Raw genomic sequence first — 13,335 nt, forward strand, 5'->3', positions numbered from 1 at the left:
TGTTGCTGGCCCTGATTTGTTCTGACCTTTTCCTACCTAGAGTTTCCCCGCCCCCACCCCACTCTATTTTCAGTCTGAAGAAGGATTTAGACACAAAACATCATCCATCCTTTTTCTCCAGAGAATGCTGCCTGACCAGCTGAGTTAATCCAGCACTTCGTGCCTTATCTTCAGTATAAACTAGCATCTGCAGTTTCCTCCAGCACAATGTCATATCTTGTTGCATATTCTCCCAACCACAATAGTCTTGCAATCCATCTTTCAGTCAAAGGTTTCAACCAAACCTTAGATTTCTAATTAATGGCATGGTTATTGAAAAACAAACTTATTTCCAGTGGATAATAATGCTGCTTACTTTTCTACAGGGTTTCAGTTGATAAACATCGAAGGCTAATGAGGAAAAAGTTCCAAGTGGTTTAATTCAGTTCCTTGTGTTTGTGTCCTTTTAATGGCACATCTCCAATATTTGCCTCATGGTTCATCCTTTCTCCAGGACCCTGTTCGTGTTTTAATGGTGTTGGGAAATCTTATTTTCACAAGTTCTTAAAATTGTGTAATTCTATCCTTGCTGGCTTCCAGTTGGGACCTTTAACAGTTCACTCATCAATACACTCTTGTGTTCATATCTCTGAAGTTGCTTCTTAGTTCTTGGAAACGTCCAGAGATTCTGAAGCCAGAGCAATTGTTGAGCTTGATTAAGGTCCAGAAATGAATCTTTTTCTCAATCTTCACTGCTGAATTCACAAGGGAATTGCCCCCCCCCCCCCCCCCAAATTGTGCTCCTTTGTAAATTGGCAGCACAGCCATTGGGCTCTGGGTCTTTTTATTTGGCATTCATTTTGTGTGTGTGGGGGGTGGGGGGGGGGGGGGGGTCCAGTCAGGTTGCACAACAGAATATGAAAGTAGCAGATGGAGAAATCTATTCAACTTGTGCATTTGGCAGTGTCTAAATGCTACATACACCACGGATGCTGGTGAATTTTCATGTTCATGAATTATAGGAGCAGAATTAGTCCACTCAGCCCATGAAGTCTACTCTGTCATTCAGTCATGGCTGATCTATCTTTCCCTCTCAACCCCATTCTCCTGCCTTCTCCCCGTAACCACTGACACCCTCACTAATCAAGAATCTATCAATCTCCACCTTAAAAATATCCATTGACTTGGCCTCCACTGCCGTCAGCGGCAATGAATTCCACAGATTCACCACCCTCAGACTAAAGAAATTCCTCCTCATCTCCATTCTAAAGGTATGTCCTTTTATTCCTGAGGCAATAGCCTCTGATCCTAGACTCTCCCACTAATGGAGACATCCTCTCCACATCCACTCTATCCAGGCCTTTCACTCTTTGGTAAGTTTCAAAGAGGCCCCCTCCCATCCTTCTAATCTCCAGTGAGTAAAGGCCCAGGGCAATTTCAGTCAATTGCCTTTACTTTAAAGTATAATAGAAATGGGAATCGTTGGGTTCTGCTGCCTTGCTGTGATGCAGCTTTCCAGTTCATGTTGTGTTTTTGGAATGTAAAGTGAATGTTGGGGAAGCAGACTTTGTGTCTTCATTCTTTGAACTTGTATAATCTGTATACTGGCCTCTAATCACCAAGAATGGAAAATGTAAACAACCATAATACCCAAGCATTGCTTATCACCTGGTTAGCATGCCATAGCATTGGTACAATTAAATAACAGATTGGTCAGAAATCACATTTTGAATTGTTTTATTTCCAAAGTAGAATATTTAATTTGGAACCAATTGTTTGGAAGCACACTTCCTGACACTAGTGCCACCCTTGTAACATTAAATCAACTAATCAATTTCGTACTAATAAATAGAGGCACGAAGACCTGCAGATGCTGGTTTACAAAAAGGACTTAAAGTGCTGGAGGAACTCAGCAGGTTAGGCAGCATCTCTGGAGAATGTGTGGATAGGTGACGTTTTGGGTTGGAACCTTCAGTCTGAAGATGAATCCCAATCCAAACGTCACCTATTCTTGTCCTCCAGAGATGTAGCTGAATTTGCTGAGTTGCTCCAGCACGCTGTCTCTTTGTAGTATCGGTAGATATCTGAATAATTGAATTCTGATTTTAATTTGACCTTGTGGTTCCTTAGGTCTACTCTCCTGGATGAGAAGCGTCGCCTTGAGGCTCGCATTGTCCAGTTAGAGGAAGAGCTTGAGGAAGAGCAGAGCAACATGGAGCTTCTCAATGACAGGTTCCGCAAGACTACCATGCAGGTTAGATTTGTTGTGCTTGATTAAAGTTACGCTTGTACAGGTTGGTGTTCATCCCTTTGACATTTGGCCTTTGTTCTAAAGATGGAAAGATACATCATGGAAATGGGCCCTTCAAACCGTCGTGTCCACGCCAACCATCGGCCACCCGTTCTATGTTATCCCACCACCTCATCCACTAGGGCCAAATACCCTCCAAACCCATCCATCTTTGGGATGTGGGAAAAACCTGGACCACTCAGTGAAAACCCACTCGGTCCCAGGGAGATTGTGCAAACTCCTCACAAACAGCGCCCGAGGTCAGCATTGAACCCAGGTCTCTAATGCTGTGAGGCAGCAACTCTATGAGCTGCGCCACTGTGCTGCCCATGGCGTGGCATGACTTTTAATACTTCTGCAAGTCACATTCTTATCTAGTCTGCATACTGGAAATTTCTGTATCATGCTGTTATGGTCCTAGATGTAATTAAATCTCGGCCGTAACTTGTAGAGAAAATACTACAGAAGTACTGACGCACCAAGTTCTTCAGTAGCTGCATTTATGGTGAAATGCATGGGTTGCCAGACACTGAGCAGTCCAAGAACCTCCGTCAAAGATAGCTTACCTTCATGCTTTTTAGTGAATAAACAAGTTTCTTTCATATTGCCGCAGACCAATAATTCCAAATTGGAGCCATAATTGCCAGTTCTGATCCTCCTGCTATAACAGAACTCCAAGTTGAAAGCTCTAAGCCCATTCCAACCAACTATCATCCCATCCATTCCCTTTCCATGTGGCAGAATTTTTATTTGTGTATTGTGTAGAGCAACATGAGAATTAGATGTCATTCCAACATTCCAACAAATTTCATCTTTTTTGCGTGATTCTCTCAGTTTAGTTTAGAGATTCAGTGTGGAATCAGGCACATCCACCCACTGAGTCCACGGCAACCAATGCTTCCCCGTACACCAGCACCATCCTACATGCTAGGGACAATTTACAATTTTTACCAAAGCCAGTTAACCTACAAACCTGAAGAAGGGTCTCGACCCGAAACGTAGCCCATTCCTTCTCTCCAGAGATGCTGCCTGTCCCACACCTGTTACTCCAGCATTTTGTGTCAACCTACAAACCTTTACATCTTTGGTGGGAAGTAACCAGAGCGCCCGGAGAAAACCCACGTGGTATGGAGAGAACATACAAACTCCATATAGACAGCATCCGTAGTCAAATCTATCCTGGGTCTCTGGCGCTGTAAAGGCAGCAACACTACTACTGTGTCACCATGCTGCCCTGCAGTGGTTTACATGTTTGGTTGGTAGTTGATTAGATATCGTGGGATGTTATCTTGACAGGTAAACAACATCAGATTCTTCAAGTGATTATGAAATGTTTTAAATTTAGAATGGGCTCAGTTTCATACGTGTTGATTTTCTTGTTTAATACAATCTCTTATCTTCTGGCTTCAGCTGGCCACAGTTTTTCTTGAACTCAAAACATTTGGCTTCACATTGCTTATCAGGGTTTTGCAAACTAGCAGGTATTGTAGCATAGACCAAACAGAGATATTGAACTAATATATGAAATGAACAAGGTTATTGAAGTTCAAACATGAAATGCTTCACAATAGTGGGCAGTCTGAAATTAATTTAATTATTTGCTCTTGATTAAAGAATTAATTCCAATTTATTACTGTAAACACTGCCCAGTCTATCATTGGCTCTGACCTCCCTACCATCGAGGGGATCTATCGCAGTCGCTGCCTCAAAAAGGCTGGCAGCATCATCAAAGACCCACACCATCCTGACCACACACTCATCTCCCCGCTACCTTCAGGTAGAAGGTACAGGAGCCTGAAGACTGCAACGACCAGGTTCAGGAATAGCTACTTCCCCACAGCCATCAGGCTATTAAACTTGACTCGGACAAAACTCTGAACATTAATAGCCCATTATTTGCACTTTATCTGTTTTATTTATTGATGTGTGTATATATTTATACAATGGTATATGGACACACTGATCTGTTCTGTATTCATGCCTACTATATTCTGTTGTGCTGAAGCTAAGCAAGAATTTCATTGTCCTATCTGGGACACATGACAATAAACTCTCTTGAATCTTGAATAGTTACACTCATTAAAGACACAATCCTGGATTTCTGGCATGTAATCTATTTGTTTGTGATTCAATTTTCTTTGCGACAGGTTGAAACTCTGAATTCGGAGCTTGCCAGTGAGCGCAGTACTGGACAGAAGAGTGAAAATGCACGGCAACAGCTTGAGCGTCAGAATAAAGAACTTAAAGCCAAGCTGCAAGAGCTGGAGGGATCAGTCAAGTCCAAATTCAAATCCACCATTTCGGCACTGGAGTCTAAGATAGCACAACTGGAAGAACAACTAGAACAGGAAGCAAAGTAAGATTACTGTACATTAAGTTTGACATGTAGTTAATGCCTGGTCCCTTTAGGTTCATTCCATGGGTCTGCAATGCAGTAAACTAGTCTCACCTAAACACCAGAAATGTATGTGGCTTTTTGAGCAACTGAAGTACAACAAAAAATCTTAGTCCTTTTTACCTAGTCTGTAAAGTCCTTTGATCAATTGCACATTCAGCATTTCTGTTTTGTGAAATGGGGGAGAAACCATGTCCCAGAAAAATAGTAAATGTTGTGTAAATTGTGAATGGTGGCATGTTCATGGCTGGGTTCGTGTGATTATTCCACCAGATGACAAAATGGGGATTATGGTTGGCATTTGTTATTTGTGCTTGGTGGTGCTAGAAATAGTGCACAAAGATTCATCGGGATTTTACCAGAGGAGGGTTTAAAAAGGAGATTTGGATAGGTTGGGATTGTTCAGTCTCCCGTGCAATCACTCATCTGTGACAATTATTATTTGGATGTTCGGAGAGGGAGAAGCATGTGTGCATGTTTCTATGCATTGATTTTTAGGATTGTATGTGCAGCTGGGAAGCTGGACATAACATGAATGGTATATCAGTCTCTCAAGCCTGTTGTTGCATTACTGTTCACTTCACATCTCACCACTCTGGAATTAACAGAATATGTTCAGAAAATCTGAATATTTGACGGCACTTTGAAAGTTTAAACCTGTGGCTATTAGAATTGTTTGCATTGTAATAGCATGATGCTTTTCCAAATTACAATTTTGTACTTGCCATTTTCCAAAAAGGTTTTGAAATTTGCTCCTTTTAATTTCTTAATGATCTAGGATAGTATTCTAGTTTAATTGGTCAGCTTGAATGGTCCAAATTCAGTGGATCGGGCAGCATCTCTGGAGAACATGGGATAGGTGATGTTTCTGGTCGGGATCTAATGTCATCTATCCATATTCTTCAAACTTGCTCCCCGACCACAGCACTGTCTTTTCTTTTTCCAGAATTTCATTTGTTTGCGTAAAACGCTTCCAATATTGTGAATCGGCATTTACCAGCTCTTGTTCTTTTCTCGGGGCCTCGGCCAGTTTTGATGATTTTGGACATTTGAGTAGATCAGCTTTGTTTTGGCTCTGGTTTTAAATTGGCATTTTTGTTGCAGGGAGCGTGCGACAGCCAACAAGTTGGTGAGACGCACGGAGAAGAAGCTGAAGGAAGTCTACATGCAGATTGAAGATGAACGTCGGCATGCCGATCAGTACAAAGAACAGGTAGCATTTCAGCCTCTGGGATTTCTCAAAGTTATATTCATCCACTGATGGCTGACAGGTTCATTCGATAGGCTTAAAGTCAGAGAGGGAGATCTAAGAGGGACTTTGAGGGCAACTTTTTCCACTTGGAGGGTAGTCTGAGCTGCCCCAGGATGCTGTAGAAGTTGATAAAATTATAGCTTTCAAAAAACATTTGGACATATTTATAAATTAAATTAAATTAAATTTCTTTATTTATATAGCACATTTTTAGTCAACTTGCATTGACCCCAAAGTGCTTCACATAATTACATTCACACACACAGGCAAAGGTGGGTGAAGTGTCTTGCCCAAGGACACACACAGGGAAAGGTGGGTGAAGTGTCTTGCCCAAGGACACAACGACAGTATGCACTCCAAGCGGGATTCGAACCAGCTACCTTCCGGTTGCCAGCCGAACACCTAGCCCATTGTGCCATCTGAAGGGCCTGGGTTCGATCCTGACTACGGGTTCTGTTTGTACGTTCTCCCCGTGACAGCTCGGGTTTTCTCCGGGTTCTCCGGTTATCTCCCGCATCCCAAAGACTTGCAGGTTTCTCCAACCCGCTGAGTTTCTCCAGCATTTTTGTGTACCTTTGATTTTCCAGCTTCTGCAGTTCCTTCTTAACACAGGTTTATAGTTTAATTGTCTTCTGTAAATTGTCCCATGTGAGTAGGATAGAACTAGTGTCCGAGTGATCGTGGTGAGCTGAAGGGCCTGCTTCCATGCAGTCCCCTTGAACTATTCACACAGCTCAGAAGTCTGTGCGGGTACAATGGATCCTTTAAAAAATATGTCGGAAAATCAGCTGCTGGAAGGACATTTATGGATTTTTAATTTTAATTTAAATGGTTGTGTTTTTAATAATTTGAAGTCTTTCAGATTTTTATTTTGAGCATATCAAAGGCATTCCTGTTGGAACTTGGCAGAATGCCTGCTCCATGGCCCATTGGTGAGGTGTCCAGTAAATCATTGTTCCCTTGTTCTACACTTCAAAGGGTGAAAAGTGCCCTTGCTTTGTTTTGATAGTCAGTGCCTAGGGCTGATGTTAGATATGCAGGATTGGATTTTAATTTACTGCCAGCACCTAAACCTTGTGGTTCTACGAAATCATAACGATAGTTGGTGTGGGATAGAGGAGTAATGGTGGGGAGGGACATTGTGGAATTGTGAAGATGCCTCAATAAGGGCACTGGATATTGAATGGCGGAGTAGACTTGATGGGGTGAATGGTGTAATTCTGCTCCCTGAACTTATGAACTGATTAGATGCTGCACGTAACCCTTTAACTTGCAGCCGGGTGTCTCATCACCAATTACTCCACACCGAGATCCAGAGGCTGGCCCTGTGCCAGCATTTAACACTGGCCACATATCTGAATTACTGTCCCATTAATCGTGAATTTGTCATAAAACTGCCACCATAAAACCTTTCCTGCTTTGCACTTGGGAGCATAAACAGTAGGATTATGGAAACCTGCTTTGGTGCTGGGATAGCTCAGCAGATCTGGCAGCATCTGTGGAGAGCATGGATAAATTGGGACACTTCTTCAGACTCATTGTTTGGGGGGGGGGGGGGGGTAAAGCTGGAAGAGGAGGGGCAAGATCCCCGTACAATCAGTCTAAGAAAGGATCCCAACCTGAAACGTCACCTATCCATGTTCTCAATAGATGCTGCCTGACCCTCTGAGATACTCCTGCACTTGGTCCTTTTTTATAAACAAGCAGCATCTGCAGTTTCTGTTTCCCTATAGAAACACACAGCACAGGAACAGGCCCTTCAGCCTACACTGTCTATGCTAAACATGATGCCAAGTTAAACTAATGTCTGTCTGTACATGATCCATATCCCTCCATTCCCTGTATATCCATGTCCATCTAAAAGCCTCTTAAATGCCACTATTGATTCTGCTTGCATCATTGTCCCTGGCAGTGCGTTCCAGTCCCCCACCACCCTCTGTTTAAATGCAGTCAACGTAGCATGAAAGTGAAGTGTGAAGATCAGTAGCATGGTGACAATCAATGGCTAAATGTTTAAATTCACAGGCAAACCCTCATTCTACCTTCCAGATAATTGAGATGATTTTGTTCTCTAGGTGGAGAAGTCAAACTCGCGCATGAAGCAGCTGAAGCGGCAGCTGGAGGAAGCGGAGGAAGAATCCACTCGTGCCAACGCCGCCCGTCGGAAACTCCAGCGAGAGCTGGATGACACCACAGAGACGGCCGAGGCCATGAACCGAGAGGTCAACACTCTGAAGAGCAGGCTCAGGTAGGTACACAAAACTGGAGGAACTCAGCGGGTCAGACTGCATCTCAGGAGAAAAGGAATAGGTGATGTTTTGGGTCGAGACCCTTCTTCGGATTGAGAGTCTGCGTCATGTGCAGTTCTTTCCTAGACGGGCTTGGGTAGAGCCGGTTTTCATCAAAGACCTTGTTATCAAGATCACCCTCTTCACATTTTCTTCTTCTCCCCACCCCACCTGCCTAATCAGTCTGAAGAAAGATCTCAACCTGAAATGTTACTTATCCATGTTCTCCTGTAATGCTTCCTGACTCCAACACTGTTCCTTTGTGTAAACTAACACCCACACTTCCTTGTTTCTACCTTTTTATAACATTCCTTTTTATAAACATTTCCTTAGCAAAAAAAGGTCTTGGTGAACTTCAAGTGGAAGTGGTGAAAGGCTAAGGCAGCTCAGTGGCACATCGGTAGAGTTGCTGCCTCACAGCTCCAGGTTCCATCCTGCCTAAGGTGTTGGCTGTACCTACTTTATACATTTTCGCTTGGAGCTCCGGTTTCCTCCCACGATCAAGGTTAATTGGCTCCGATAAAAAATTGTAAATTGTCCCTAGTATGTAGGATAGTGCTAGTGGACAGGATGATCACTGGTCGGCACGGACTCAATGGGCCGAAGGGCCTGTTTCCACACTATCTCTAAACTACTCTACGTTTCCTACACTGGGATTGGGCAGATCAGAAGCCTTTGATACTAATGGGATCCAAGTAATTCTTTAACTATTCAGGCAACAAAGAAATTGATGGCCCAGGAAGCCACTTGGCTCAGGGTGACCGACCCTGCTGGAAACGTCAGCATGTTCCCACTATTTGTCATTCGCCTTTTATCTTGTACAAGCTTGACTGCTGGCTCCATGTCAACTCCCAGAGCCGTGGCCCATTCCTCTTATTTCTCCCTACTTCTGCAACAGGCCCATCAACTCTCCTTTTTGGTTTTACCCAAGCCTACATGAAACAAAACGTGGCCGTGGCCAATTGACCCACCAACATATCCTTTGGGATAAGGGAGAAACTAAGAGAAGCCAGAGGAAACTAGCGTGACCACACTGTCCAAGGTCAGGCTTGAACCTAGAGTCCTGGAGTTAAGGCAGCAGCACTAGTTCTTGCACCAGGTGACTCTCCCCCTCTGATTACAGACAAAATGGACACAACTCTGCACCACCTATATATCAGTGTATGTAGTGGTCAGGCAGTTAATCATTCAATGCTGCCTTCATCCCCATCCAATCCCTAGATTTGAAATAATTTAACTCCAAAGAGATCTAGTGGTTGATTTGGGTCCTTTAATTCAGGATGACATGAACCAAATAATTGTGACACAAGAAACTGCAGATGCTGGAATCAGCCTGAAGAAGAGTCCTGACTTGGAACGTGCCCTGTCTTTCCCTCCACAAATGCTGCCTGTCCCACCGAATTCCTCTGGCATTCTGTGTTCAGTCAAATAACTGAATAATGTTTTATACTGTTGATTTGTTGAAGAAAACATCTTCAATTTAACACAAACAGACGTCTGTGTATACATTGACTTTATAGTAACTTAAATAGGGCCAAAAGTATAACTACTCAGTGTAGATGTATATACTCTTAGAATGTTATTTAATCTTTCTCTCTCCTGCCCCCAATCCTCCACTGTCCTCACTGTAGAGTCAGAGAGGTAGAGAACCAAAACGGGCCCTTCGTTCCGTCAAACCTGTACTGACCGCACCACCCATTTACACGTCTACCGCCAAAATCCTACATCGCCATCAACTACCTCCAGAGTCTACCACTCACTCACCAGGGGCATCTTACAGTGGCCATCTAACTTGCACAGGTCTGTGAGATGTGGGAGGAAACCAAACCTACACAGTCACCGACAACATGCAAACTCCACACTGACAGCACCTAGGGTTTAAAGCATTGAACCAGGATCTCGCTGCAAAGTGGTGAGGCAGCCACTCCACTGTCTGTGCCATCAGGATACACTGTGATTGTCTATAGAATTGTGCTTGCACATTTTCAGAGTACCAGGTTGATCAGAGTTTACACTACATTCATGGCTGCCAAGGAGAGATGGGGTGCCCTTTACAGAGGGTGCTTTTGAACAGTGAGGCCACCACATTGGTCCAGGCAAACGGATTGCAAATATGAAAGGGCCTTTTTTGCTGCTAAACCCAGTAATGTTCTGCCCACTTTGTACAAGAATCGGCAAACAACATGTGTACCGCCCACTCCCCTGACATCAGTCTGAAGAAGGGTCTCGACCTGAAACGTCACCCATTCCTTCTCTCCAGAGATGCTGCCTGTCCTGCTGAGTTACTAAAGCATGTTGTATCTATCCTCGATTTAAACCAGCATCTGCAGTTCCTTCCTGCACGTAATATAAGCTTGTTCATTAATAAAGTTCAGTGATTTCAATTCAATTAAACTTGATTGTCAATCTACCTAGGTACAGTGAAGCTCTTTGCTTTTGTATACAATCCAGTAAAATCATACAGCAGCCTCACCAGGCAGTACAGAGTCACCGCGTTTCTGGCACCGACAATCTTACAAAAAGTTCATCGAGCAGTCCTTTCTTCTTGCAACAGCGAACCAGGCCTGGCGCCGCATGTGGCAGCAGGCAGCCCCCCCCTGCCTGGTCCCCCCCCCTCTGTCCTCAACGGCCCCCGACTTCCACCACTTGGTGGAAAGCCAAAGTTCACCAGTGAATATTACATTATCACTTCCGTCTGAAGGAGCGTCTCGACCTGGAACGTCACCTATCCATGTCCTCCAGAGACTCTGCCTGACCCGCTGAGTTCCTCCAGCACCTGTGTCCATTCGTGTTACATTATTGCTCGTCTGGAATGTAGCACAGTAAATGCATGAATCCAAAGCACTAACCGTCCGCTCGCTTGATGTTGCAGTTGGTGCTCGGTTTATTCCCAAGACCCCAAGTAGAGTGTGTGTTGTATTTGTGTCCCAGACTATGTCACGGTGAGATGTTTATAACTCTAGTTCCCTTTCACCAGGAGAACTGGTACTGGCCTGACCTTCACCACCAGTCGAGCTGGAAGGCGAGCACTACAGCTGGAGGGCACCGCCCTTGAACTCTCAGACGATGACGTGGACAACAAAGGCGGTGGGGATGTCAATGAATCAGTAAACCAAGCACAGTAGATAGAGTTTGCATGGAATTCCTTTCTCTGGTCCAAGAGAGGCTGAAGATTAAAATGATTACTGAACTGATGACTTCTGATTCTTTCCTACCTATTTTAAGTTTAAAAAAAAAAAGGCAAATGATCAAATAAGCCATGTCCTCTTGCATCTTAATTTTCTTTATCTTGACTTGCTGCACCCAGCATATTATATCCTAAATCTTCTTTGTACTAATTTGAGCACACTTTGAATGTTAAGCTGCACCCGAACCACAATAAAATCTGGACATTAGGGTGTAATCAGGAGAAGTCTTGAGTATTGTTATGCATGCTACATGTACAAATATGTATTTTCATATATAATTTTGTGGGCAACGGCTTAGAATTTATCAAGTTATTAGTCTGTGGCCAATTGCTGCTTAAAAGATCAAACTGTGAGCATTGCTGGATCTGTGTAAACAAGTTTTATAACGAGGAAGGAGAAAGCTAAATATGTCTACTAGGATGGCGATCTCTGGTTAGTATCATGTTAAGTGCAGGCACTGGCCTGTGTTGTTAGTGCCAATGTGTACTTGGAGTAACCAGGGATTAATAACTCACCCAAACTTAGCTACACTGAAATATCCTTGAATTATCATCAGTCACTGAATTGTCATTTAATTCACTTATCGGCATTGTGATTTATAACATGCATTCACTCCAATCACTCCAGTTTCTTGGAAACCTTTTCAAATTGCTAGTAGGGACTCGATAGTAACAGTGGCCCTTGCAGTCCGTGTAATTTACACACATCATTTTGAAGTACAACAATTAGATTGGTAGCTAAATCGTGATTAAAATTTACATGTTTAGTGTTTGAACTCTTATGTTTTCCCCCCAAATAAGCTGCTTACATTAACTTACACAGTGGACGGGGATATTTCTGATATTGTTTAATGGCCTATTCCATTCTTAATTACTAACTTTACCCCAGAATGTGGATGAAAACGTTTAATCAATGGGGCCCAGCACCAGGTAATTGGCTTTTTGTATTTGACCATTTAAATCTCGGAGCTGTTCTGATCAGCTGCAGTCCCCACAATCTGATCCTATATGACTTCACTTCCAAAGTGTTCGACTAATGGTTTGTTTTTAAAATATGGAGTGATGGACACGTTCTGAAGTTTATAAAATATTTGCATAAATTGCCATGCGCTGCCAGATGCTGCATGAGTCAAAATCATACAAAAGTGTATGAATCTTTATTCAAAGCAGAGTTCCATTAGAATTTAAGACATTTCAGAATAGTGCCTTAAACATGGCTTATAATTTGGTTACAAGACCAGGCATCACAGTCAAAACTGATAATACACTATGCTGAGCAAGTAACCATTAAAATGGTTTTATATTGTATGCAGCTGAGCTTCATGCCTTGTACAATCCCTGTGATCAGAATGTAAATAGGGGTTAACTTGGTGTTTTGAATATGTACCTTGAGCCTTCTGCACCATGCAGCCATTTCTTAATAACTTGTTTAAAGCTTTAAAATCTGAAGTATGTTTGTTTCTGTACCAGCTGGTCACCAGGCACTGTCACTCTCATACCTTGTATACCTGTATTTCTAGACAGCTGTACCATTCAATACACAATTCTTTGGAAGCAACACTTTTTTTAAGAAAACAATAAACTTAAGTGCAACATTTGATCCTGTGTATTTGTATTCCTTTTTCGATTAGACAAGCTTACTTGTTTAATTTATTTTCGCCATTTGCATCTTATCCAGGAATTCTCTTTTAATGTTATCTTAAAGACTAAGGGTCACTTTAATGGTTTTAAAATCTGTGCTGATTTCAGTTTGGTGTTAATATAATTTGTTCAAATATTTAAGAGTTCAGCCCATCTACGTTTCCCTTTAATTCAAGTTCAAGTGAGTTTATTGTCATGTGTCCCTGATAGGACAATGAAATTCTTGCTTTGCTTAGCACACAGAACATAGTAGGCATTTACTACAAAACAGATCAGTGTGTCCATATACCACAATATAAATAT

The 13,335-nt window shown here is 42.7% G+C and overlaps 1 protein-coding gene across 4 annotated transcripts in view; it reads left to right on the forward strand.

Annotated features, from left to right (window-relative positions):
- myh10 (myosin heavy chain 10) overlaps nucleotides 1-12,991 on the forward strand; it is a 132,307-nt gene extending 119,316 nt beyond the window's left edge. For 2 of the 4 annotated variants that reach the window (XM_033044019.1, XM_033044021.1), the window contains exons 29-33: nucleotides 2,110-2,233; nucleotides 4,417-4,625; nucleotides 5,769-5,877; nucleotides 7,992-8,164; nucleotides 11,182-12,991. In XM_033044019.1, the coding sequence (XP_032899910.1) occupies nucleotides 2,110-2,233; nucleotides 4,417-4,625; nucleotides 5,769-5,877; nucleotides 7,992-8,164; nucleotides 11,182-11,329 (763 nt within the window). In that variant the 3' untranslated portion in view covers nucleotides 11,330-12,991. Of the gene's footprint in view, nucleotides 1-2,109; nucleotides 2,234-4,416; nucleotides 4,626-5,768; nucleotides 5,878-7,991; nucleotides 8,169-11,181 lie in introns of those variants that run through there. The other 2 variants (XM_033044023.1, XM_033044022.1) reach the window with 1 other exon arrangement.
- The last annotated feature ends 344 nt before the right edge of the window (nucleotides 12,992-13,335 follow it).

Source organism: Amblyraja radiata, chromosome 26 (genome assembly GCF_010909765.2).
Source record: "Amblyraja radiata isolate CabotCenter1 chromosome 26, sAmbRad1.1.pri, whole genome shotgun sequence".
NCBI lineage: Eukaryota > Metazoa > Chordata > Chondrichthyes > Rajiformes > Rajidae > Amblyraja > Amblyraja radiata.